Source organism: Spea bombifrons, chromosome 2 (genome assembly GCF_027358695.1).
Source record: "Spea bombifrons isolate aSpeBom1 chromosome 2, aSpeBom1.2.pri, whole genome shotgun sequence".
In the NCBI taxonomy this organism is placed as follows: Eukaryota; Metazoa; Chordata; class Amphibia; order Anura; family Pelobatidae; genus Spea; species Spea bombifrons.
Window position 1 is genome coordinate 86,131,864 of NC_071088.1, and position 27,771 is coordinate 86,159,634.

The following is a 27,771-nucleotide window of genomic DNA, read 5'->3' on the forward strand; positions in this document are numbered from 1 at the left end:
AGGGGCACTTAAAGGGTTACAAATACATATATAATTAAATATATATGTATATATAATTAAATCACAGTTTTAAAGTAAATTATCATTTAAGTGCAAAATAAGTCAAACAAAATAAAGCAGAATGAATATCTTGAGAGAGATTATTTGTGCAAAATTAACTATTGTGTTTGTAAATGTTTCCTGTCTCAGGGGTAGGCTGTCTTTTTTCCATTCACAGTTGTCTGAAGTTGTTACTGTTTGGTGGCAAATATTTTTTAATTTAGAGTTTGTATGCTAGTAACCTTTTCCTTGTTAAGAATTGTGATGCTTTGGTTTAAATATGTGTATTATGTCACTAAAAGATACACGACCCAGGTGGGACTTGAACCCACAATCCCCAGCTCCGGAGGCTGATGCCTTATCCATTAGGCCACTGGGCCAAGGCATTTTATGTTTGTCTTAAATTTCTTTGCATAAGTGATGACATTCATTAACTGAGTGTTTAGATAAAAATATTTTGTGTTTTTATTAAGGAAATACTTTACAGAGATAGTCGCACAATGGCTTCCTTTAATATGAAAAAACAGATGGTGCAGTATTGTTTTTAATTCTGTTAGAAAGCTTCCTATTATGGCATGTCATTTTGTAGCCTTTTTTGTTATTCTGTTTCCTTTTGCATATCACATTTAATTTGAGGGTTATTACTTTGTAACAGCACTATATTTATATATTCTGTGTACATTACAACTTGATTATCAGAGAACTTAGATCCAAAAAAATACAAACGTAGCTATTTGTGAAAGTGACTTTTACCGTAACTAGTGGAATATCAAGACAGATAGCAGAGACTTGGCCTTTGCCACCACCAGATTACAATGTATGATGTAGTCTAGTAAGAAGTTCCCAGACATTATGATCTATATCTCCCCTCCATGTGGTAGTTGGGAGGGGGAGGAACTAGGTCAGTGAGGCAGGGCATATATTACATCATAAAGGGGATGGAGAATAGGAAGATCAGGGAGGGTGGACGTGAACAGAGCCATCAGCACAAAACAAAGGCGTATACTTAAGAAAACGTGTTTTCTACATATATTTAGGTTATTTTTAAACTATTGAATTTAAAGTGCAATATATCTATACTCACACACACACACATATATACATATATATGTATAAACATATATATATAAAAAACAAATCATTTGGATACGTTTACTAAGGGGGTATAGGCCTTTAGAAAAAAACAAAAAATTTTGTTTGATGCATACATTGCATTCATCTGTGTATAACTTGTGGTAAAAAATAGGTTGTTGCTAAATCTAACTATAGCACAGCTTAAAGGGTTAAGAATGTGTCCATTAAACAAATAGTAACACATAAAATGCTCTACAAAAATTGAATACGGAATTGAATACGGAACCCAGTGTGAGTAATTAAGGCCTACATGTATTCTGTTAGTAGAGAGGACAGACTACCATGTAAGATATTTCTACATTATATAGAGTTAGTAAAGGTTTATGTGTGTATACATTTTATTTACCCATCTGGCTTCACATTCAACAGTCATTTGTTCTAACATCTAATTCAGATAACAAAATAGGTTAAGATCAAAGATTCCAGCAGGGAAGGGCCTCCTTAAGCTATCAATCTGTCCCTTTGTGATGCTGGAGACAGGGGGGGGGGAGACTTGTTTAAAAAGTGTGTATTGGTATGCGAGGCAGTGTTTGGGATAGACTTTCCCCAGGATAGACTTTTTTCCAGGACAGAGACGCTCTTTGAGACACACATTCCAGAGCCTATATTCCGGAGAAAACTGATTCTGGATTTATGTTATATACTACTTGTTTTGTCCTGTCTACCTATTGTACAGCTCTATGCAGGGCCGGCCCTACAATGGAGCAGAGTGGGGCAATTGCCCCAGGCGGCACTTTTGAAGGGGCGGCACTTTTTTTTTGAAGCGGAGGAGAGAAAGGGGCGCCGAGTGGTTTTCGCTTACCCGTTCAGCGCCCATCTGTCTCCTCTGCGAGCCCTCTAGCTCGGTCTCGGTGCCGGCTTGTAATGCTGAGCGCCGGAAGTCACGTCAATTTCCGGCGCTCAGCATTACAAGCCGGCACCGTGGCAGAGCAAGGAGACTCGCCGCAGGACTGTTTAAAGGTAAGTACAAAGGGGGGGTAGATAATGACGTCAGAGAAGTTTAAAATGCTGCCTCCCCCGGCGTCGGCAGGGGGGGCGGCATTTTAAACTTCGCCCCAGGCGGCATTAAGTCTTGGGCCGGCCCTGGCTCTATGGAATATGATGGCACTATATAAAACAATAGATAATAACCCTATTCCGAAGAGTAAGCAGGTCCTGCAAAAGAGTGACTTATGTAGAAGTTCTAAAGCGATAGGCCAAATAATCTCCATTCTCACAATAATACCTGAGTATTGCTAGTTGGAATTACTGTTTGTGTTGTTTAGTTTTGTTGTAGTTATGTTATTGTGTCAAATATCTGAACATTTTAGACTGTAATCGTGTGTATTTTATACACTTTTGTTTGTGCTTTCTTAACTATTACATTCCTGAAAGAACAAGATAAGATCCTTCTAAGAGGATCATATTTTTTACCTAAGGAATCCATTGCATTTATCTAAATCAGGGGTGTCCAAACTGCAGCCCTCCAGCTGCTGCAGGACTACATTTCCCATAATGCTCTAAGGGGCTGGCTGAGGAGGATGGAAGATCTAGTCCTGCAGCAGCTGGAGGGCCGCAGTTTGGACACCCCTGATCTAAATCATTCCTAACTACCTAGTCACGTAGGAAACATGCCTGTGGAATTCAACCTTTACAACATATCCATAAGTGCATTGATCTAGATTAAGGAAAGAACAATAACCTTACATTCTGAAACAAGTTAATGTTTGCTCAGAAGGGAGAACAAATAATTCATTAACCATACCTGGAAAGTACCCTGGACTAACTGCCTGAAGCATATAGGAGGCAGGGAATAACTTTTACTATCATGAGGGTGGGCTTAATGCAATAGGACGGGGTTATTTCAGTTAAAGGGCTGTGAATGTGTGGCCAAATGCTGCCCCCTGCTGTGTTTTACCCTGATCTCCAGGTTAAATCAGGCAAATTCGCTAATATGTTCATGCCTCTGTGGGCAGTCACAATAAACAGTGGTTCAACATCTATTAAATTACTAAGTGTAATATTCTTTCATGCCAAAATGCAATTGTTAAAGTAAAAAAAAGTGGACATTAAAGACATATGTTTTGCAATACAAAATGTGGTAAATAAATGTAATGTTGTAACAATTTAAATTGCTTATCAGATAAGCTGTGAGGTCATTTCTCCCAGTAATGTAAGCAAGATGTGGTCAGGATAGAAAAGTAGTGCCACTACCTGCCACTAAATTCAGCTCTGATTAGGTAGACCAGCAGCAAAACTAAGTCTTATATCTCCAAAAGGTTTATTATATATATATATATATATATATATATATATATATATATATATATATATATATATATATTTATATATAAATATATATGTATTCTTTTATGTTTAAATTGTGTAGGGAATCAGATAGGTTTAGGGCTAGGTTTAGGTATGGGTAGGGGTTAATAAAATAAAAACCTAAAAAATTATAAGGCTTAAAATAGATGGAAATTATATAGGAATACAGGGTGGTTTCTACAGTAAGTCAGAGCAGGTTAACCTATATATTTTATATTGCCCCATTTATACTAGCTGTGTATAATTTACATACCTGTAAAACTTTTTTTTTTAAAGTTTTTTCATAATAATGTCTTACGAATATGAATATGGTTTTAAGAAGCCCTACCTGTACCAAAAAATATAATTTGTGTGGGTACACTATACACTATATGGAAATAACAGCTGAAGAAAAACCGTGAGAACGGTAGCATAAAATTAGGGTGTTAACAAAAACAAAAACTAGTTATACAATTTTTTAGAGTAAATATATTCAGTGATAACATATTGTAATATTATATATATTATATATATATATATATATATATATATATATATATACTTATATACTATATTTATACTTATAATATATATTATAACACTTTAGAAACAATTTCCATTTTAGCTTTGTATACAGTATGTTACAGTAGTGTACATTTTCTACTTACCGTAATTTTTAAATGAAAAGAAAGTAAATATCGCCATCTATGGGTAAGAAAAGGGAAAATTTGTATTAACCCCTTTTTCTAGTTTGCCATATGAAATACATCCATACATGAAAGGAGAAATTCCAGAGTAGTATCTGAAGGTTAGCTTTTTATAAATTCTAATAAACTGTACAGCTGTATCTGCTGGAATTTTTTTGAAACCACAATAGATGCTGAAATAAGATTTAGAATCTCTAACCTTTCACCAGAATTACCCCTTATAAGTACTGTACATGGTTGTGTCATTTTCTTTTAGCAACTGTGAGACCTATATTGTAACCACAAGCTCCATAAAGCAATTATTTTTAAATTGGTTTTATACAGGAAAAAGTATGTAAACCCTTTGGAAATACCTGGATTTTTGCAATAGCATCTTTACTATTGATTTGATGTTCAACTAAGTTACAACAATAAATGTAGTATGCTTTAACAAATAACACATAATTTATATTTCCATGTCCTTATTGAATACAACTTGTGTAGACATTCACAGTGTATTGTGGAAAACTATTTCAACACCTAGGACAGGGGTCTCCAAACTTTTCAGTACGAGGGTCCCACCATATATTTTACACATTTTCATGGGCCAAAAACAATCCTTTTCATAAATTAATTCATACATTTTATTTGTATCTTTTGTGGGGTAATCAGCATGATATGATTTAGAACAAAAGAGAAATGTGACAATCACAAAGAAAGGATGTCGTGCTTTCATCTGCATTGCAGGTATAGATCAAATGAAAAACAAATGTAAACACATAGTTCATAGAATATAACATGCAAACCCTGCATTGTGGGAATAGATCAACTGAGATGTATGTATATGTAAGTGTTTGGGTGGCTCTATGTTTATGTATGTATGTACGTGCAAGTGTACGGAGTTTAAGGGGCTGTGTGTGTAGATGTATCAGCAAGTGTATGGTTGTGGAGTGGCTGTGTGTGTGAATGTATGTAATGTGTAACATGTTAGATATGTGAGATATGTGGCTCAATCGGCACAGATCTATTATATGGCTAGTATAGTGGCCCAGGCCACACATATGTGGTTGGCTGGCCTCAAGACCGGCCCCAGTCAAGGTGGCCTACTAGGAAATTTTCCAGTATCTGGGTAGGTCAGTCCGTCCCTGCCGCCTGGGCAAGTTGCTGTAGGAAAATCACTTGTGGTGGCCTGATGTCAAGGCCGGTCCTGCTATGGAGCAGAGTGGGGCAATTGCCCCAGGCGGCACTTTGCCACCCCAAGCACCGTTTTTTTCTTTTTTTGAAGCAGGGGAGAGAGGGGCGCAGAGTGGTTTTCGCTTATCAAGTTTTCCGTACCCGCTCGGCGCCCCTCTCTCTCCTCTGCGAGCCCTCTAGCTTAGTCTCGGTGTCGGCTTCTAATGCTGAGCGCTGGAATATGACATAATTTCCGGTATTCAGCAGTGAAGCAGCACGCACCATGGCAGAGCAGGGATACTATTGCCGCAGGACTGCTGGAAGGTAAGTGAAGTACAAAGGGGGGGGGTAGGGTAGATAATAGGGAGGGAGGGGGGTAGATTGTGAGAAGTTAGGAAGGGAGAGGGGTAGATTATATTGAAATATATTGAAAAGAATAAAGAGTGAGATTGAGTGAGAATACATGAATTAGTGTGTGGATGAATTGTCTGAATGAGGGAGTATGAATTAATGTGTGGATGAATTGTCTGAATGAGGAAGAGTATAAATTAATGTGCGGATTAATTTTCCGAATGAGGGAGATATCTAATGAATTTGTGAGAATGCATTAATGAATATGTGTAAATGATTTGTGTGAGTGAGTGAATGAAAGTGTGAATTAGTGAGTGACTGTAAAAGTGTATCGTAGCTGGATTTGTGGAAGATGTGCCAGGGTGTTTCTGTGACAAAGTTGACTAATGCTGGGCTGTTTGGGGACAAAGATGGCAGGTCCTATGTGTATTATCTGGGTGCTTGTCAAGTCCTATGTGGGCAGTGTGGATGCCAGGGCTGGCTTTTTGGTGTGCAACCTGTGATCTGTGCCTATAATTTAGGGGGTTCTACCTTTACTGCTGAGTTTTTATGCAAATTCCAATTGATCTATACCTGCAAAGCTGGGTTTGTGTGTTTATTTGATCCATACCATCAATGCTGAGTTTAAATGTGATTTCCAGTTGATCTATACCTGCAATGCTATGTCTCCATACATTATTATTGTATACCTGCAAATACAGGATTCTATGCCTTCAGTGCTGAGTTCACATGAGAATTTCAACTGATCTGTGCATGCAAAGCTGGGTTTGTGTGTTAATGTGTTGATCTATCCCTGCCATGTGTCTTATTCAGTTGATCTATACATGCATATGCTGTTTTATGTGTATTTGATCTATACCTATTTTGTGGTGCTGGAGCGGAGGGAGTGATTGCATGCTAAGGAGCATGGAGCGGGGCCCAAGGAAATGCTTGTGTAGGGTCCAATTTTTTCACTATAAAATGCATTGGCAGCAAGGTCTAATAGGCAATTGGCAGCATGTCTAACGCGTGTATATATATTTATATATACACACACACACATCTGACATTTTATCCGTGATCCCCGTGGTTGAGCTCTCACTCTTTGAAAAAAATTGTATTATTATATTATTTTATTGAGTTGGTTAATTCCAGGCTGAGCCTAGACAAAATAATGTTATATTTCACCTTTCTTTTCACCCCGTGGGACTTTTGCGGCACTTTTTTTCCGGGGCAGGCAGCATTTCACACTTCGCCCCAGGCAGCAAAATGTCTTGGGCCGGGCCTGCCTGATGTGGCTCATGGACTGTAATTTGGAGACCCCAGGCCTAGGCTAAGGACTTCTCCAATAGCAGAACATGTCTGTCTATTGTGACTGTTTCTTTTGTTGAAAAGCAGATCAAGTTTAATGACCAATATGTGCAGAAATCAAGCTAATTCCTTTTTTGATGTAATGATGTAATTGTTTTGGACCCATTGGTGACCCACCTAACAAGAGACAGCACTTCCAATTTGGAGCCCTCATTCTTAATAGTGTCTAATAAGTAAACTGAATAGATTTTTACATTGAGATCCAATTACATTTTTAATGTTTTATTTCTGAAAAGGAGCAGGATTATGAACAAGAAAGTTTAACCAGGAACCTTGTGAAGGATATACCTACCTAAAACTATTATATATATATTTCATATCCAATAATACTGATGTTAATAATAATTAGTAAAGGTAATAGACATTAGATTGTTATCCTATGGAATATAGTGTATAGAAAAGGAACCATATCTTAAAATGTTTTTACTGGTAAATATTGGCAAATAAGAAACAAAGCTGTGTACCAAAATATTTTGGTTTGATTTTAGTCATTTCTAACATAGCTGAATACTGTTCCCTAAAGCTTATAGAGAATTCTACAGAAAGAGCTCAAATAAACCCCATAACCACAATAATACTTGAGTATTACATTACATTTATTTATATAGCGCCAGCAGATTCCATCGCCACTTAAAACACGCTTCGTTTTTGTCAGCACAGTCATGCATGTTAAAAATAACCAACACATTGAATTGAATTCCCACGAGGTGCAGCAACAGTAAAGCTGCAGATGCTAGCTGTGAACAAAAATTCCCATGATTCTCAGCCAGCCAGGTGTCCATCATAATGCTGGCTGAGCATCATTGGAAGAGTAGTCCACAACAGCAGAGATTTTTTTTAATTAAAAAAGGCTAATGTTAGCCTCCCTCCCAGGACCCTTACACACTGCTTTTACACAACCTGCCAATAAGCACAGATTTACACATAGACTGCCTTTACACACACACATGTACACTGCCCTTACACACACCTGCCCATAAACACACATATACACATATACACATACACTGCCTTTACACACACACATATACACTTACACTGCCCTTACACACACACACATATACACGTACACTGCCCTTACACACACATATTTATATACGTACACTGCCCTTACACACACACATATACATGTACAATGCCCTTAAACACACCCATATACACTGCCCTTACACACACACACACATATATATATATATATATATATATATACACTTCCCTTACACACCAGCTTACAAACACATACATACATATATACTGCCCTTACACCCCTTTCTCCCCATCTCTTACCTCTTCCACCATGCTTCATCCTTCTTCCTTCTGCCTCCATCCTGTATCCTGTGGTGTGTGTGCAAGGTCTGTCACTTCAGCTTTACTACTCCCTCATCACTATGCGCCGGCTATTGCTGCAGAGCGCAGGGGTGAAGTCATATCCCCACGCTCGGCATTATTTGCTGGCGGGTAGTGATTAAGGAGCAGTAAAGCGAGGTCTGAAGTGACAGAATGTTGAGCCGACTAGAGAGAGATTGCAAGCTACCAGCTAGTCTGCAGGTTGCAGCTCCTGATTGGGCGGCTGTGCGCTCCCCGCAGCTGCACCTGAAGTGAGTACAGATCTCGCCTCACCCTTCCTCTGCCCCTGCAAAGCGGGAGAGAGGAAGGGATAGGCGGGACAGAGACCCAAAATCGGGACTGTCCTGCCCAAATCGGGACAGTTGGGGAGCATGCCGTTGGCTTGCCTGACTACCCTCCTGCCTAGCGATTTTGTACTTGGCTTTGCTGACCTGTGCAAACTACCTGCGCTGTTTAACAACCTTGGCTTGTATGACTGCCTGTTTAGTGCACCCAATTCGGCATTTTGAAACCTGCCCTGGCACTTATTTGTTGCATCCCACTACTCCAGTGGTGCTTTGCTACTTATTTATATCTGCCAATACCCGAGCATCCTAGCTGTTGGGATCCTCAAAGTCCCTGCCCACTTATCTTAGGCCTCAACCTTTTGCTTGGTGTTGCAGGATGAAGAACTCCTGCTGTGAGTGCTCCTGGATCGCTGCAGTCATGACAGCTAGCTTATAGGTAAAGAGTGCTTAGTCATTTCAATTTAGTGGAAATTATAGTTTCCACTGCATTGAAAATAAACCTGAACACTCAAAAAATTTGCAGCTGTGAAACACTAAGAGAAACAGAACCGAAACCAGATCATGAGGAAGTGAATGCAGAAAAAAATATAGGTCACACAGACCTCTGAACATATTTTACATACTGTATGTTAAAACAATATGCTGAAATAATCGTAAACTAGGAGGAAAATGCATATTGTAGAGCAGAGGGCTGTCTTTAATGTGATACTCAAACCTTCTACTTTCCACCTATGATACTTACCTGCTGTAAGGAATGAACACAAGCAATTACACCTTTTATAAACGATGCTGTCTGAGTACATACATTGGCGATTCAAGAGCCTACAACATTTGAGAAATACACAGGATCAGTCAGCAACCCAATTAGCTAGGACACCTACACTCTAGAACTATAATAAACCCTATTTCCTGTTATTGAGTTCTCGGAGGAGGAGATAGGAACTTCTAAACTTAACTCTCAGCTAACGGAACTGGCAATGTAAGGGTCAAAATATTTGATGCCAATACTGGATCAAAGATTTCACAAGTTTCTGGTGGTGATAGAGGGCATGATGTCACAGATATCAACGCACACAACACAAATGGCAACCCTGGAACAGAGGCAAAGCGAACTGTAAGACCACGCAGTTGAAGTTCCGAAAGAGATGTCTAACCACACAAATCAACTGCAGGTGCACACAGAAAAACCACACCATCTAGAAAACAGGAGCATGAGAAACAACCTTAGGATAATTGGGATTCCTGAAAAATGAAAGCAACAAAATCCAGTTTCTATGCTCAAAAGTGGATACCAAATGCCTTACAGCTACACCTTGCCAAACATATTTGTCTTTGTTTCCCTGATGGAAAAGAGCCAAATGACTCAGTATGCCTCTTTAATTATAATTAAATTTTAATACGGTGGCAGAACCATCCTTGAATAGGAGTGAATTGGCTGTCATCACAAGCCCTAAGGTCTTGGTCGCCTTCCATCAACTGATCCATTGGCTGCAGCTAGTCGCTCCCTGGCGCACATTATTCCTGGGTAGAAGAGCATGATGTTGCCACCAGGGGCGAAACTAGAAACCACTGGGCCCTGATGCGAAAATTCACCCCAGGCCTCTCAACTTCAACAGCTGGTCTGTGTATTCTTTGCCCCTTACCCCCTCCTTCCAACATAAAAAATATACATAAACATACATAAACACATATACATACATTCCCGCCCCCGCTCTCACTGCTACTGCAGCACAATGTCCGGGCAGCCTTGGTTTCACCGCAGGGTCATGTGACATCACGTACGAGGAGACAGGAAGAAACAGGCCCCTTTGCAGCTGCGACCGCTGAAACCCCTGTAGTTACACCAGTGGCTGCCACCTCACTACCATGCTTCAATGAGGATGGTGTTCTTGGGGGGGGGGTGAGAGGTGTTCGGTTTGCACCAGACTTTTAGCTTTATCTGACCAAAGTATTTTGTTATGGAGGGCCTATGTTAGTACCAGGATTTTAAATTGAATTCTAAAGGTATAGGGATTTCGCAGAGTGGGGAAGCAGAAGATCCAGAGTGTTTGTGGATTCTTGGGTGAGGAATGGGTGCATGTGAGAGATCATGTTGTTAATCGTGATAGAGAATTCAGGTAGTGGAGTGGAGATGAAAGGGGGGAACATAATGAGTTCATTTAAGAAAGATTAAGTTTCAGATAGCGTTGTGACATCCATGAAGAAATAGCAGATAAGCAGTTGGTAATACGGGACATGAGAGATGGAGAGAGATCAGGAGAAGACAGTTAGGTTTGAGTATCATCTGCATATAGATGATGCTGGAGGTCAAATAAGTTGATTAGTTTTCCAACAGATGAAGTATAAAGAGAGAACCACAGAGGGCCAAGGACTGAACCTTGGGGGACGCCAACTGAAAGTATAAAGGGCAGGCCCGGACTGGCCATCGGGCACACCGGGCATTTGCCCGGTGGGCCGGGCCACGGCAGGGCCGCATTGACTTAGGGGCTGATGGAGCTGCAGCTCCAGGCCCCTACCCTACCTACGGCCGCATTAACGCAGGGCATAAGGGGCACCTGCCGCTCATCAGGGGGTGCCAACTTGCGGCACCCGGCACCCCTCCAGAGACGGACAGTAGTGTCCGCCGCTGGAGGAGCAGGCTCGCAAGGGAGCGGTATCGGAGGTCTTTAACAGACCTCCGGTCCCCCTGAGTGATTTTAAAATCACTCAAGGGAGCCAGAGGTCTGTTAAAGACCTCCGATACCGCTCCCTTGTGATCCGCGCGGCAACAGCTGCTGTGCGCCGGGGTTTGTTGTCAGATCCCGGCGCACAACACTGAAGCCGCGCCCACCGCTGTCCGTGCCCTCTGAACCGGAAGAAGACAGAGAAGACAGAAGAACTGAAGAAGAGGAGGAAAAGGAGCTGTAAGGAGAAAAGAGGAAAGGTAGGGAAACATTCAGTGAGAGTGGATTGGTATATATGTGTGGATTGATATATATGTGTGGATTGGTGTATATATGTGTGGATTGGTATATATATATGTGTGGATTGGTGTATATATATGTGTGGATTGGTGTATATATATGTGTGGATTGGTTTATATATATGTGTGGATTGGTGTATATATATATATGTGTGGATTGGTATATATATGTGTGGATTGGTGTATATATGTGTGGATTGGTGTATATATGTGTGGATTGGTATATATATATGTGTGGATTGGTATATATATGTGTGGATTGGTATATATATGTGTGGATTGGTGTATATATATTTGTGGATTGGTATATATATGTGTGGATTGGTATATACGTGTGGATTGGTATATACGTGTGGATTGGTAAGTGTGTGAGAGTGATGGGTGTTATGCTGTACCATTTCCAATGTCTTTTTCATGATCTAATTATGCTCTAAAAGTACATCATAACTCCCATCACTCTATACTGTTCCATACAGTGGCAGAGCTGGGAGGCAGAGGCCTTGCACCCCCACCGCAGGACTCCTGAAAGGTAAGTGAACTTCAAAGAGGGAGAGGGTAGATAGTTAGGAGGGGGTAGATAGGGAGAAGGGAGTGAGACAGGGGAAAGGGGGTAGATAGGGAGAAGGGAGTGAGTAGGGGTAGATAGGGGAGAAGGGAGTGAGAAGGGGTAGATGGGGGAGAAGGGAGTGAGAAGGGGTAGATAGGGCAATCATACTCCTATCGTGCCAAGTCTGCGAGTACATCCTGGAATCTGGGTATGTCTGGGCATGATAGGAATGTGATTGCTGTTACCAATCATATATATATATATATATATATATATATAATATTGTTTTTTAATTGTTTTGTCCTATTTTGGTGTGTTACTTACTTTAAATAAAAGTGTTAGATTTTTTTTATGGTGTATTGCTGCATTTTCGGTTTCAGTCCAGAATTCGTTTCGGTGCATCCCTACTACTAAGCCAGACAATGAAGTGGTAGGCCTACACCACATCAATGTTTGGCGTAGTATATAGTGAGTGGGGTTATGCTGCATTATTGTCAATGTCTGGCTCAATGTATAGTGATAGGGATTACGCTGTACCACCATCAATGTTTGCCTCAGTATATAGTTATAGCAGTTATGCTGTACCACCGTCAATGTGTGCCTCAGTATATAGTGATAGGTGTTATGCTGTACCACCGTCATTGTCTGCCTCAGTATATAGTGGTAGGTGTTATGCTGTACCACCGTCAATTTCTGCCTCAGTATATAGTGATAAGTATTATTCTGTACCACCGTCAATGTCTGCCTCAGTATATAATGATAACAGTGAGAAGAGGGGGGGTCAGTGAGAAGGGGCAGAGGTGGTAGATACAGGGGGATAGATAGTGTGAAAGGGGAGTTTTGTTACAAGTTTTTATTCCTTTCTTTTTTTGGGATGGGGGGCGCCAGAGGAGTAGTCCGCACAGGGCGCCAGAACACCTAAGGCCGGCTCTGCCTTAGAGTGACGGACCCGGTTGCAGTTGCGGCGGGCTTAAGGGGCTCTGCGTTAATGCGCCCATATAGGCCCAGTCAGTCTGGTCCTGACTGGGCCTATTTTAAGGTGGGGGCCTGGAGCTGCAGCTCCATCAGCCCCTAAGTCAATCCTGCCCTGCCACAGGCACGGTCGCAGTTGCTGCTTGCTCCGGCAACAAGGTAAGTAGGGTGAGGGAGGGGGGTGCAGTGAGAAGGAGGAGAGGGGATAGATAGAGGCGGTACATATTGAGAAGTGGGGAAGGGGGTTACATAGTGAAAAGGGGGAACATAGTGAGAAGGGGCAGATAAGATGAAGAGAGGGGGTAGTGTGAATGTGTATGAGAATGAATAAATGTGTGGATGAATTGTGTGAATGCGTATGACAATTAATGAATTCATGTAAGGATGAATTGCTTGAATGATTTGTGAGACTGCATTAATGAATGTGTTAATGATTTGTGTGAATGATTAAATGCAAAGATGGTACATGAAGGGTGGGCTTTAACAATAAATAAATAAATAAATAAATATGGGCTGCTCAGGCTTAAATGCCCGGGCCTATTTTTTGTCCCAGTCCAGGCCTGATAAAGGGTGATGATGTCTTGCCAGAGAAGCTGACAGAGAAGAAATGGGTAGACAGATATGAGGAGATCCAGGAGAGAGCTGTATCTCAAATGCCTGTAGAAGAAAGTGAGTCAAGAAGAAGGTGGTGATCAACAGTATCAAAAGCAGCAGAGAGATCCAATAGTAGTAGAATGGAGAAGCGACCTGGCAGAGAGCAAGTCATTGGAGACTTTTGTTAGAGAACTGTTTCAGTGAAGAGGTTTGAAACCAGACTGCAGTGGGTCAAGGAAGAAATTAGAGGAAAGGAAGTTAGTGAGGCAATTGTACACAATCCGTTCAAGCAACTTAGAGGTAAAAGGAAACTATGTGTGCTGTCCCTTTGTGGTGAGTGAGGAAAGGAGTTAGAGAAGGAGAGGGTATGAGAGTTAGGGAGGTAATGAATGGATTGAGTATATATGAATGTATGTATGTCATATGTAAGCGTGTGTTAGCAAGTGCATCATTCCAGGGCGTCAGATATATGTCAGATATATGTTATAATTGAAGCAGGACCCTGTGAAACTTTGAATCTCAAACCGAGACTCAATAAACATTCAATTATTTAATAAATAGATTTTGGCAGCAAGTATGCAGACTAATTGTTAATGGGAAATTAACATGTACATGTTCAAAGTAGATCACCCCCAAAAAATTATTTTGCTGTATGGGTAGATTGTCAAACATAAACTCTTAATATAAACAGATTTACACAAAAAAGAAAAGGGACACACCAGAAATTCAGTTGTTCAGCTAATTTACCAAGATGAATCATCACATAAGGGTAACTTCAACATACAAATAAAGCTTGTGTTGTGATATCTATTTTCCTTTCTTGCATTTAACATTCAATGCAAAACAAAAACAAAGTATGACAAATATTCTGGTATAATATACAGCTGCACTCCATTTTATCTAAACAGCAAAGGGGTCGGCCAATGCAAATGTGGGGGGATGGTTAGTATGAATATGCATGGACACATAATTTCTGTTTCATTTTTTTATGTTACTTTATTTATATTTTATTGAATTTTAGTTCTCCAAAACAGAATGTTCTAAATATTCATGTATTATTATTGATTTATATTGCACCATCATATTATATGTATATAGAGATTTAGTGTGTTTCAGTGCTGTAAAGCACACTGCAGTCCTTCATGTTATGGTACTCTTGATTAACTTTATTGTCCTTTCCAATTCCTCATCTAGATCAAAACAGCATCTGTATAAAAATGATTGTATCTGCTGCAGTTTTCAGTCAATAGGACATTTCTCATCTTTTGCCAAAAGATGCCTTCTGCGTGTGGATTTTTTGGCCACTCCAGGATGGAGCTCTTACAGAGTTTTTTTCTAAGCTTCAGGTATTGGGAATTTTGTAAAACTGGCTCCAGCAGGACAATTATAATAACATCCATGTTCTCGTCCATCAGTTTTTGTAAAGCCAGATAAAAAGCTGTTTTAAACTTTCCAGTTTTTACATAACTTTTGGTCAGAACAAATAATGTATTTTTACTTTCGTTAATACTTTGCACAATATTATCAATTACAGCTCTTCCTGGCTCCCAGTCTCTTTCTTCTAAACAGAGGTGAATATGTTCTCCCTTGTGCTCCAAGTGGTAACATAGTTCATTAAAAATCCAATCACTGACAGCCCTGTCCTTGTTATCATAAGACACATATGCTTCATACAGAGTAGCAGGACTATATGTTTTACGTCTTTTGAAGTGTGCCACAAATAAATGGTAAATGTACCAAAAATCCCAATAAAATAAATGCTTTATAACGGGCAAAGTGGTTACAATAATAACTAGAAAAAATGTCAAAAAGAAGAGTAGCATTGAAATTTTGTCAAGACTACAGGCATGTAAGTCGAAAAATACAAGTCCACTTCCTTTTCTGTCAGAGGGGGTAGCACAAAGGACGTTAGTAGCCAGTCGTGGAATTGTAACGTTATTTTCAAAAATCCACATGATAAAGTCTATAATTTCACACGTGCAATCAAATGGATTCCCTTTTAGATTTAAAACCTCTAAAAATAGTTCCTTGCCTGACAAAAATATTGTCTTGTTTACTTTTTCAATGCTGTTGTCACTTAGATCTAAAAAAGTGAGGCTCCTGACCTGGTATAGAAATGCCACGGGTAATGTGAAAATCTTGTTGTTACTGAGTTGAAGTGACTTTAAAGACTGTGTGTAACCGGACAAGTTGCCCGTGATCGTGGTTAACCTATTGTTATTGAGGTTGAGTAGTTTTAGATTCTTAAAATGTCTAAGATTCTTCCATTCGAAAAATGTCAAGTCATTGTCGTTCAAAAACAGCTTATTGAGGCTCTGCGGCAATTTACTGAGAACCTCATCAGAGATGGTATGTAGTTTGTTGTGAGATATATCAAGTAGGGTAAGGCTGGAAAAATTCTTAAAAATGTTTAGGTAACGTGAGTCTCCATTTTTCCATAAGATGTCCAAACGGTTTCCGGCAAACATTAACTTTTGTAATGAACAACTTTTAATCTCAGCTTCAGTTAGTGTTGCTATTTCATTCCAATTTAGATTTAATATTCTTAATTTATGAAGATTCTCAATAAATGTTAGCTGATGTGTTACACCGCTTATCACAAAATAATGCTTATTGAAACTCAAATCTAAGATCTCCAATTGTGGTAGTTCCTGAAATGCATTAACAGATGCAAAATCAAGTTTGTTGTTAGATAAATCTAGATATTTCAGATTTTTCAAATAGATAAATTCTGTCCCATTTAAATTCTGTCCAATCCCATTAAATGATAAATTCAAGCAAGATACATCTCCAAATGATCTAAATGCCTCTGGATCTATAAAAAAAATGCTATTCAAGCTGAGGTCTACTGCTTTTCCCCTTGCAATACAGTGAGGAAGAAGTCTGGATGACATGGATATTGTAGACCTTTGTTCTGAGTTTTCATATAAAACATACTTGTTTGGATTTGATTCTAAAAATCTTCCTGGATTGACATTTTCAGAAATCGGTGATATTTTATTTTCCGACAAGTATAGTGCCGTTAAATTGGGAAACAGTTCAAACACTTTAAAATCAACGTGTGTAACAAAATTGACTCCAAAGTTTAGGATATTCAGTTTCGTGAGTTTTGTTAAAGGAGCCATATTGTATTGACTAATTTTTTGAAAAATATATCCTTTAATGTACAACTCTTTGAGGGATACTAACTTGGAAAAATTATTTGAAATATTAATATTTCGTGGATACGACAATAACTCATAATTAAAAGATAAGTCAAGAACTTGGAGAAAAGGTAATTTGAGTAAAAACTCTGCCGATGCCATTTCCTTTGCCAGAAAATTGAATTGAAGACTCAGCACTTGCAAATTCGTTGTGTTTTCAAACCATTTGCTCGGTATGGATTTCAAAGAATTGCTTGCGAGGTTAAGTTCACGCAAGTTTGTGAGGTACTGGAAAGCATAGAGATCGATTTCAATAGATGAATATCCAATACAGGGCACGCAAGGATAGTAAGTATTATAGCACCATGGACAGTTAGCATTCAAATTGAGAACACTCAAATTGACCAAATTCTTAAAATCATCCCTACCAATCACTGTTATCTTGTTATTGTTTATATAAAGTTCTTTTAATGATGATGGCAGATCGCGTGGGACTCTGGTTAAGTTGTTAAAACAAAGGGAGAGTATCGTTAATTCTTGGAGTTTGTCAAATGTACCATCTTGAATCTCGAATACACTATCACACCCATTACCATAGTAACAATTGTATCCAAGATGTAACTTTTTCAACTGTATTAATTCAGAAAAACTCTCCCTACCTATTGAAAATATATTATTTTTCTCCAGATTCAGCTCATATAAGTTTTTAGGCAATCCAGTGGGTACTTTACATAAATAATCACTATGAATATACAGTTGTTTCAGTTTTGATAGCTTGGAAAATGTTCCATCTTCTATTTTTGGCCCTCTTTTGCACATGTCCACATTCTCACGTTTAGTCTTATGGTTTAAATGTAAGTCTATTTTTGTGAGGTTATACCAGTGTTGAAATGATGCTTTACTTACAGAGCCTATGTGATTGCGAGATAGAATAAGCTCCAAGAAATCTGCAGAATACTTGATGGGAAGAGGTACTTGTTTTAACCCCCGTCCGCTGCAATCAAATATAGTTAATAAACCCTTTTTCCTAATATTACATGGAAGGGTCCTGTTGTCTCGATTCCCAGGAGTTAATTCAAAGGAACTGCAGGCTGTTACCAACGCAGATAGAAGAATGAAGAATCCAATTAACATATTGGCCTGAAAGATATGAGACGAAAAAAAATGATTCAATGATGTATCCTTGGGAGATTTTCATATTTTTTTTATATCATGTTGTATCCGTCACTCAACACTGAAACACGCAAACTTTGAGAGAGCGCTGAAACAGAGGTCTGTAGGAAGAAGGAGTGGATTCTTGTCATGCTAGTCACAGATCAGTTAGGTATAAGAATCGTTAACTTTTAATTAATTAAACTTTGATTATTATAAGCCTGCTTTCACAGCAGCATGGGGTTGATTAAAGAGCAGGCTGCTGAGTAGAACACTGTACTATAGAAACTCTTAAAGATAAGGTTTTGCTGTGCTATTAGTTTTGGCGGTGCCTAGGTTAGCTGGGTGCTGGAAGTTGGTCAGGGGAAAGGCAGTTGGAAGGCACATTATCTTTTTAGGGTTTTGTTTGGTTTTCACCAAAGACCAGTGAACTCCGCTACTGTGGAAAATGAAGCCTGCATAATAATAAGAAACCTGATGGAAGCTAACTGTCTCTTAACCCCTTAATGACATGTACGGGCTCACAATGCATTGTTTTTTAATGGGTTTAAGTACAACCCATTGTCCTTAAGGGTTAATAAACTAACTTCATACAATTCACAGGTAAAAAAATCTCAGTTGCATAAAAGTTTTTTGTGTTTGTACCAAAAGGCAGACCCTGTGTCTCTTTGGGATAAGACAAATACAGGGATCATGCACTAGGGGTCGCCCCCCCCCGAAGGTGTTGAGCCGAGGTGTATCGATCCTACCAGTGCCAGCCACAATGGGGATACATGGTTTGCAAAAAAAAAAAAAAACAAGGAAAAAACTTTTCTGTATTGCGAAAGATGCTGAAGATAGCAGCCGTCTTACCTGCCGGTAGAAGTCTTGCATGCTTAATATTACACACAAGACATCTATTAAAGAGGAAAGCCTCTCATTTACTGACTGGTCAGCAGTTTCTGTAAGCACAAAAAAGCAAAAGCAAGATCTGATCATTGTCTGATAATTAAAATAGACTTGTGTCTATCATATGCATCTTTAAATTCCCTCAATGTTTCAGATTACAACATGTGGCACAGGAAAAAAGTTAACTAGAACCTCACATTGTATATACATAATACATATACTTTTAAAATAGTAAGCAACTAAATTAAATTTCATTTTGTCCCAGCATAGACTGTGTTTTTTTTTTTCCGTTCAATGCAATGGGAAAAATAGAGCGTACAAATAACTACAAGCTTTGACATGATGGTAAAAGATTATTTATCTTTATTTTATATAGGTATGTATTACACGGTATTCTATCCAAAAAAAAAGAGACATTTAAGGTTTGCCAAAAAAAAATAGCAACTTTAGCTAGAGACTCCACCTTCCCTAATTCCGAACAGAGCTGGAAAAATATTTTGCTTTTAATGAAGGCATGCATGTAATAATTGGATTATTTATATGCAATGGGAAGTATATACAATATTTACAATGATTATGAGTAAGTTTTACAATCACATAAAGACAAATAATATGCACATTTTAGTAGTATATAGTATGGAGGCATATATGTAGTCTGTTAATCTCCAAATGCTAAAAATCCATTAACATCAGAAGCACAAGTAATAAGATTGAATTTTCAGTATTATTTATACAATTTCCAAACTACTAAGCAAAGCAGCAATCATGTTACCCGTATTTCCCCTAATATTCGTTTTTTACAATTTCACAAGAAGATATTTCATGAAATCATGCATTTAACATGGACAAGGGACATCCAGATATACTTACCAGAACAACAGTAGTGGGAAATACCAATATTTCATAAAAGGAGCAGAGACTACTGCATGAGAAAGTGTACTTTGTATGGAATGTATAAATACATCTGAAAGTCTACAACAGAAGAAAAGTCACGGGAAGTAATGATGTTTGGAACAGGTTGTAAGACTTCGAAACTATAGTTAGTTAAAAAAAAAAAGGGAAGTGTAATAAAACATCTGTAATTAATAAAAAACAAGCATTCATTAATCATATAATCACATACCGTAGTTGCTTGATTATAAGATGATCCTGATTATAAGATTACGCATAATAATTTAGGAAAAAAAGAAAAAGCCTAAATATAAGACTACCCTATAGGATAATTCCCCAGGAAACTATTTTTTGATATTAAATTAAAACTATGATTGCATTTCATGTTTTTATTTCCTTTTATTTGCCAGCCTGCCCCCAGGCTTGCCACTCTGCCCCCCCAATATGCCATATACCCCCCCAGATATGCCTTATACCCTCTATTTGCCACTCTGCCCCCCAGACTTACCAATGCATCCCCAGACTTGCCCCCTGTCCTCCAGACTCCCCGGTGTCTAGTGGGGACAGCCTGTGGACGTCTATGCAATGCACGTAGACCACCTCTGTCTTGGTGCATCGCACCTACTTTTAGGATTTCACTCTTATTCAGTCTCCCCTGAAACACCTATGATAAGAAATATAAATGTAAGGGCTCTCTAATGCACACAGTATACTTAACAGGCAGTACCTGATGCCTACTGTCACAGAAAGGGAAAATCCCCCTTAGTATCTTTACCTAGGGATTACACCACAAACAACCATGTTTTCACTAATTTGCCCCTCTCCTGTGTAAGAACATTTACCAAATAGAAAGAACCCCATTTCTTGTGGATGATAGGCAGATTGTCATTGCCAGAAGATGAGGCTCATCTTCTTACTGAAATTCTTACTCTGATTTAAAGGGACTAAAACAGAAACAACATAAACTATAAAACAGGAGAAGATAAGTACAAGTTAAGGTGAAGTGACAATACCCATGTTAGAATTGCATGCAGGAAAATGTGTACAGCGACTACCATAGCTGGGATCACAGACACAACAGATAACAGAAACAAGAGAATACAAAGTATAGATCTTTCTTAAATCTCACCAAAGAAAGAGAATATAAAAAATTGAATGTTAGTAGTTTCGGAAAAAAATCTCATATTACCAAAACATGTGTGCACTAAAAAGAAAGGTGGCTTTTTCTAGTAATAGCATGGATCATAATTGTAGCACTGACTATGCAGATGTCAAAGGAGGTTAAACCCCTCCAAAAATCGTCTTTCCAGAATACATTTAAATAATTAAAAATAAATAAAAATGAAACAGACCAATGATTATTCCCCTTTGTTTGGTGATGTGGGGTTTAAAAATAATACTAGTCCCCAGCTACACCCCCCTCACCTATATCCTATGCTCAAGGGTATGTGCCATTAATATACAAAAATGTACCCTACCCTATGGGAGCCAGGGACCCCTCATCATTATCCCATTCTCAGTAGGGAAGGAGGGTTAAAACTCAATACACATACTTGGCAACTTTTATTTTTCATGCGATAAGGCCATTTTTACAAAATACATTGATATTATGATATATATTGCACAACATTATGATGCCATTGACTTGTATATGGTTTCCTTGTACAAATTGTCCACTGATCCTACTGCTCTGTAGGTAAAGCAATAACCCTTATATTCTCTCTTTCAAGAGCCTATCAGATGCCATTTGATTATCTGATGCTAATGTCATTTTCAAGCAATGCCAAAAGTAATTATGACAATTCGGATTGGATGGCCAATACAGAACTGAGCTTCGACACAGACGCTTTCTCAATCTGAGATACCGCGACCTTTGTAGAGTTGTTTCAAGAAATATTAAAACAATTACATCAGTTCTTTCCTCAATAAGACGCTGGTGGGCTATATAGAACGTGGTTTTGAAATGTCCAGTTTCAATATATTTCCTTGTTAGAATGAAAACAGTTTTTCTGCTAAGCTGAACACTTTCTGAAAGATTGTCCACAAAAGCCAGGCCTGGCAACCAATCTCTTTCTTCTAAACACAGGTTATACATTTTGTCCCCTTTTTGTTCAAGCACATTCACCAGTTCTTTTAATACCCAGTCTGATACAGCAACATCCTTGGTGTCATAGACAATAAATGCATCATAGCAAACTTTAGGAAGCCTCTTATATCCATCAACCTTGGCTTTCAACAAATGATATATGTACCAGAAGTCCCAGTAGAAAAGATGACTTGAAATGGAGATCAACATAAGGCCAATAATGAATGATGTAAATAAAGAAAATAAAATGATGTCATAGTTATTTTGTCGACATGTATACATGTCTAAGAGAACCAGACTCTTCCCTCTGTGAGACCCGGGGCCAGCGCAAATAACATCAGTTACTAAATTGGGAATGGTTACAGTTGTGCGATTTATCCAAGAAACAAGCCATATGGCATCACAGTTGCACTTAAATGGGTTGCCTCCTATTAATAACAGATCTAAGTTATCAATAACATCCTCTGGAAAACTGGACTGACCTATAAACCGAATCTTGTTGTTACTTAAGTCCAAGTATTTTAAAGAGAAAGCATTCTTGAGAAACTGCTGAGTTAACTTTTTAATTTTGTTGTTACTTAAAATAAGTTTCTTGATGGAAGTGGTGCATTTGGATAACACAGAAGGCACAGCAGTCAAATAATTGTCACTTAGGTCCAAAACTTCAAGCTTTTGCAAAAGATGCAGTTTTTCCCAGTCAAATGTTTTTAACTTGTTTTTTGCCAAGCAAAGTTCTATGAGTTTAGGAGGCATACCTTCAAATACACCTGGTGGAATAGAGGCTAAGGAATTGTCGGAAATGTCCAGCTTAGAAAGCTTAGAAAGTCTCTTAAAAAAGTTTAAGTATCTTTTATCTCCCTCTTTCCATAAAATATATAAGGAGTTTCCCTTAAACTCCAGGGTGTGAAGTGACTGACTGACCATTTCATTATTTGTTGAACTGGATATTTCATTCCAGTTCATCATCAACTTTTTTAACTTTTTTAGATTGGATGTAAAATTTAGCATATGAGTTATCCCTTCTGCCAAAAAGTAATGTTTGTTGGAACTAAGATCCAGAACTTCTAGTTCCGTAAGCTCTTGGAATGCAGTTTGATAGAGAAGGTCAATGCGGTTGTTGGAAAAATCCAGATATTTTAGGTTTCGTAGAGGAATAAATTCTGTGCCATTTAAAGTCTGACTAATAGCATTTCCTGACAGATTCAGGCACTTAACCAAATCCAGATCCGTAAAGTCTGCTGGATTGACAAAGAAAAAATTATTTTGACTTAGATCTAACGTCTTTCCATAAGTTTGACAGTCCTCATTCACAAATAGCTCAAAAGTGAATTCCTCTTTTCTTTTGGATTTACAGCGACGGGCATTTTCATCAAACATGAAATAGTGAACATCTTGGAAAGCTCTGTCATATTGTCCTGGAAGTGTATTGACCCTTGAACATGCATCCGAATTGGAGCCACCAGATGGAGATATTTTATTATTGGAGAGAATAAGCGTTTGAAGAGAAGAAAGCATTTTATACAAGGTAAAGTCTGCTACTTTGATGAAATTTGTTCCTAGATCCAAAAGTGTGAGGTTTTTTAATTTAAACAAAGGTGCCAGATCTTTTTGCTTCAGTTCCTGGAATACATAACCACGGATTCTCAATGTTTCCAATGAGAGCAATGTGGAAAATGACCCTGAAAGCTGTAAGCTTTTAGGATATTCTTGAAGATCAAAATTGAAGGATAAGTCTAGTTCTTTTAGTTTTGGAAGGTTCATAAAATTAGCTTGTGCAATTTCCGTTGCCAGGAAATTTTGTGACAGATCGAGCACTTGGAGGTTATTAAAGTTTTTAAACCATGCGCTTGAGACTTTCCGCAGTGAGTTACTGTGAAGACGTAGGGTCCGTAGATTTTTCAAGGTGGCAAAAGCATTTTGGTGTATCATGATAGGTGCCCCACCTTCACATGGGGTACACGGAAATGGAGAATTATAGCATCTAGGGCAATTTCCACTTAAATCCAGAATCTCTAAATTGTACAGATTCTGTAAGTCATGTTCTCCGATAGACTGTATTCTGTTGTTGTAGAGGTACAATTCTTTCACACTGCTCGAAAGCCCCCCAGGAACATAAGATAAATTATTTGATTTAATAGATAAAACAGTCAAATTCTTTAAGTCTTCAAAAGCATCTTTTTCAATATAAAAAGAGACATTGCAAGGGTTTCGGTGATAGCAGTTCTGACCAAGGTATAAATTTTCAATATTTTTAAGTTCTGAAAGATTCTGTTTGGAGAGAGAGAATATGTTATTTGCCTCCAGACTCAACAGCACTACTTTTGGTGGAAGAGCACTGGGGAAATCTAAAAGCCTATTTCCATCTAAATAAAGTGATCTTAAATTATGCAGTGCAGAAAAACTTCCATTCTTAATAGATAACCTTTCATTGCAAATATGGTCTTTTGGCCCCAGCATAAGAGGTACACAGTTGCATCGAAAATCTATCTCAACCAGGTCCTTCAGGTTACCAAACGATTCTGGTGAAATGTTTGGAATGTGGTTTATGTTTAAGGTCAGATTGGTGGTATTGGATGGAATGCCAGGTGGGATGTCAGTCAAGTGGCGATCACTGCAGTCTACAACCACTGTAGCACCTTTGTCTTCTACTATCACATCACAAGGCAGACTTTTAGGAAACCAGTTGGCTGCCAGCAAGTTTGAAAACAAGAAAAAAGAGAAGAGAAAGAGGAACAAAGTTCTTGATGCCCTCTGGGAAAATATCTGCAAACAGAAAAAAAGAATAGCGAGATTACTAATCAGTGCCTTTATAATTATTCAAAACAAAGCAAAAATTCAGTGCATACCCAGCAAATGCAATTCAAAAAACACTTACTTAAAGCATAAGTATTGGGGATTCTGTCACACTATATGACCCGCCACTACTTCAAAGTACCCCAGAGTATTTAGAGTCCTAGCTAATTTGAAAACCATTGTGATTTGAGGTTGTTGTTAAGTTGGGCTGATACATAAATATGGTTATATTCAAGTGCAATGTTAATGTGAATTAACCTTCTTGTCAGGGGTTCTTGCAGTTAGGGAAACACATAACCTTCTATGTTTACCATTATTTGTGAAGGCCAAAGAAGCACTAGCACTGCAACTAAACCAAAAGGAAGCACCAGAAAGGGAAAAACAAAATTAGAATCTGCTCCAAGTTACTGGGCAGACAACAAGCAATCAGTATTTGGTAAACAAGGCAAATGTCACAAGTCTAAGAATGTAGAAAGCAGGGGAAAAGGAATCAGAAACAGCAAATTGGTAGCAAGAAAGAGAAGAGATAGTAAGGAACTGAAGAGATAAAAATATATAAGGGAGAGATAATGATGAAGAGAAAGAAATGGGAGCTATAGCGAGAGAGAGAGAGAGAGAGAGAGAGAGAGAGAGAGAGGATCATAATGAGAAAAATGAGAGATGGAGAGGAATGGTATATATAGTGAGAAGGGGAAAGAAGAGAGATGGGGAAAAGTTGCAGAGATAATAAAGAAGAGAGATAATGATATGGAGGAGAGATTGGGACGGATGGAGAGATAAATAGAAAGAAGAGAGATAGAGAAAAGAAAAATAAGGAGAAAGAGAGATAAAAGAGAAAGAGGAAAGGCGATAAAGCGAAAGAGGAGAAGAGATAAAGTGAAGGTAAAGAGAAATAGGAGGAGAAATAACGGGAATGGGAGAAAAGGAAAAGAGAAAAGGGACAGACAAAGAGGAGGATAAATTAAGAGAAAGGGTGGGGAGATAAACAGAACAAAGAGAGTGGAGAGATAATGAGAAGGATGATCAAAGAGAAGGGGAAGAAATCAACTGTAATGGGAGAGTTAGTTAGAAAACTGAGAGAATGAGAAAGAATAGAGATAATGAGAAAAGGGAGAGATACATTGAAAGAGGATGAGAATTTAAAGAGAAAATGGATAGATGAGCTAAAGAGAAATGGATTAGATAATTACAAAGATGAGGCGCAAAGAAAAGAAGAAGGATAATGGGAGATAGAGAGTCATTATGAGAAAGGGGGAGAGAGTCTGTCCTTTTAGAAGTATTTGTATGTTAGGGCAAGAATGTCTAAGGGCAAGCAAGTGTGTGGCCCAGTGTGTGCAATTACAAGTGTAAGCTAGGATGTTTATGTGTAGGGGCAAGCGTGAATATGCATTTGTATGTCTGTGTTCATGGGTAGGCCTGTGCTTATTGGCAGGCATTTGTAAGGGTAGAGTAGTAGGTTAGTGTTTCGGATTTCTTAAATGCTATACAAAAAAACTGGAAGTAAAAAAAATGAAATTAATTCTTTAATGACAGAAAATTTGGGTTGTCTATTAACAATCGTACTGATTGATTTGCTGACACGCAAAACACATGCACAAAAAGAGTAACAATTAAGTACTCTGCAGTTGGTGAGATGTTTATCATATCATTATATATCTATATCTATCTATCTATCTATCTATATATATATATATATATATATATATATATATAGATAGATAGATATAGATATATATATATATTTTTTTTTTTTAAAGGCTACTGTTAACACAAACATAATTACAAAAGTAAGACATATGTGGAAGCAGTTCTGATGCTACAGAAAAAATGGCAACTAGTTTCTACTTATCAAATATTTTTTATATCAGCACATTGTATTTTTAGTGTTCACATTTTGTGATAGACAAGCTATATAGATTAGATGGACAGACAGACTAGTTATCTCTTTATATAATCTATACAAATTAAACGTTTTTAGAATGATCTGGTTAAATTTTACGTAATTGGCAGATAGCAGAGCACAATCATTTTTCATACCACTTGAAATGTCTTGTTACCTTTCTGTGCATTCTGATGCCTTGCTGAGACAGAGAAGACTTTCTGTCGATCCTTCGAACAAATCTTTAAGAAATGTTATAAAAGCTACTTCCCGTAGAACAAACTGTTCTGCCCCTGTCTGCACGCTTTCTTACTATCCCACATGCTTTGTTTTCATACCGTGGTGTAAAATAGAGAAGTCATTTTTCATTATTCTATTACTGAATTGGTAAATAAAACAGGAAAAAGTATTTGTAATCCTTAAAATGTAACTGTATAGTATGGCACTGAAGTTAAACAATGTACACGATTTGGTTATAAAAACAGAGGATCTGAGCCATTATCATGTCTAATTTGCCTGTTTTTTTTTTCTACCTGTCAAACCTAACGTTGTCCTTGGCTTATGTCCAGAATAGACTCATGCATCTGTGTCCCTGCCTAATGCACGCATTACCCATTCAGGACGAAGGCATTTTTAAACTTGTAGACGACAGCATTTTCTACATTTCTGCTATGTCCTTGTGCAATCATAGTTTCCCTCTTCCTCATTTAGCGTACCCACATAAATGATATATTGGTTGTTTTTCAGAAGAAGCAGTGCTTTCTTTTTAAATCATATTGATCTATAAATTTTATCATTTAGTATAAAAATGTGTCAATTCGTACAAACTTCCGATAATGAGGAGGGACCCCCAATGGAAAAAAGTAAACGAAGCAAAGAGCTCTGAATTTTTTTCTTGAATTTCATTAGTTTTTCACTGACGCTCTCTTACACACTCTCTCTCACACTCTCATTCACGTTCTCTTAAGCTCTCTCTGAATGTCTCTCTACCTTCTCTGCTGACGGTTTCTGTGTCTCTGTCTTCTTGCCCCACATCTTTGCTTCTTCTCTTGCATATTCTTGTTCTTCTCTGTTCCGTCTCTGAAAACGAAGCTGAGAGCGCCAAATTTTAATTTGCATTTTGTTGGTTTTTACTCTCAGTCATGCCACCTCCCAACCCCTCTTCTTGTCTTGGTTCTTCTTGTTCTTTAGCCTTCTTTCTGGTTCCTTTT

The 27,771-nt window shown here is 38.2% G+C and overlaps 2 protein-coding genes, 2 long non-coding RNA genes and 1 other non-coding gene across 5 annotated transcripts; 1 reads left to right on the top strand and 4 right to left on the bottom strand.

The window, feature by feature from the left end:
- Positions 1-346: 346 nt before the first annotated feature.
- On the bottom strand, positions 347-419 carry TRNAR-CCG (transfer RNA arginine (anticodon CCG)). The gene has a single exon. It is a non-coding gene; the product is annotated as a tRNA-Arg (tRNA).
- Positions 420-4,128: 3,709 nt separating this feature from the next.
- On the bottom strand, positions 4,129-8,410 carry LOC128472988 (uncharacterized). Its single transcript, XR_008346234.1, has 2 exons — positions 8,307-8,410; positions 4,129-4,164 (listed from the first exon to the last, which is right to left on the bottom strand). It is a non-coding gene; the product is annotated as an uncharacterized LOC128472988 (long non-coding RNA).
- A 2,844-nt stretch (positions 8,411-11,254) lies between these two features.
- Positions 11,255-11,550, top strand: LOC128472707 (uncharacterized). Its single transcript, XR_008346204.1, has 2 exons — positions 11,255-11,315; positions 11,375-11,550. It is a non-coding gene; the product is annotated as an uncharacterized LOC128472707 (long non-coding RNA).
- A 3,323-nt stretch (positions 11,551-14,873) lies between these two features.
- On the bottom strand, positions 14,874-18,896 carry TLR8 (toll like receptor 8). Its single transcript, XM_053455982.1, has 2 exons — positions 18,876-18,896; positions 14,874-18,011 (listed from the first exon to the last, which is right to left on the bottom strand). Exons 1-2 carry the CDS (start codon positions 18,894-18,896, stop codon positions 14,919-14,921), a joined length of 3,114 nt encoding a protein of 1,037 aa, XP_053311957.1. The 3' UTR covers positions 14,874-14,918.
- A 2,472-nt stretch (positions 18,897-21,368) lies between these two features.
- On the bottom strand, positions 21,369-27,679 carry TLR7 (toll like receptor 7). Its single transcript, XM_053455983.1, has 2 exons — positions 27,551-27,679; positions 21,369-24,651 (listed from the first exon to the last, which is right to left on the bottom strand). Exons 1-2 carry the CDS (start codon positions 27,677-27,679, stop codon positions 21,514-21,516), a joined length of 3,267 nt encoding a protein of 1,088 aa, XP_053311958.1. The 3' UTR covers positions 21,369-21,513.
- Positions 27,680-27,771: the final 92 nt, after the last annotated feature.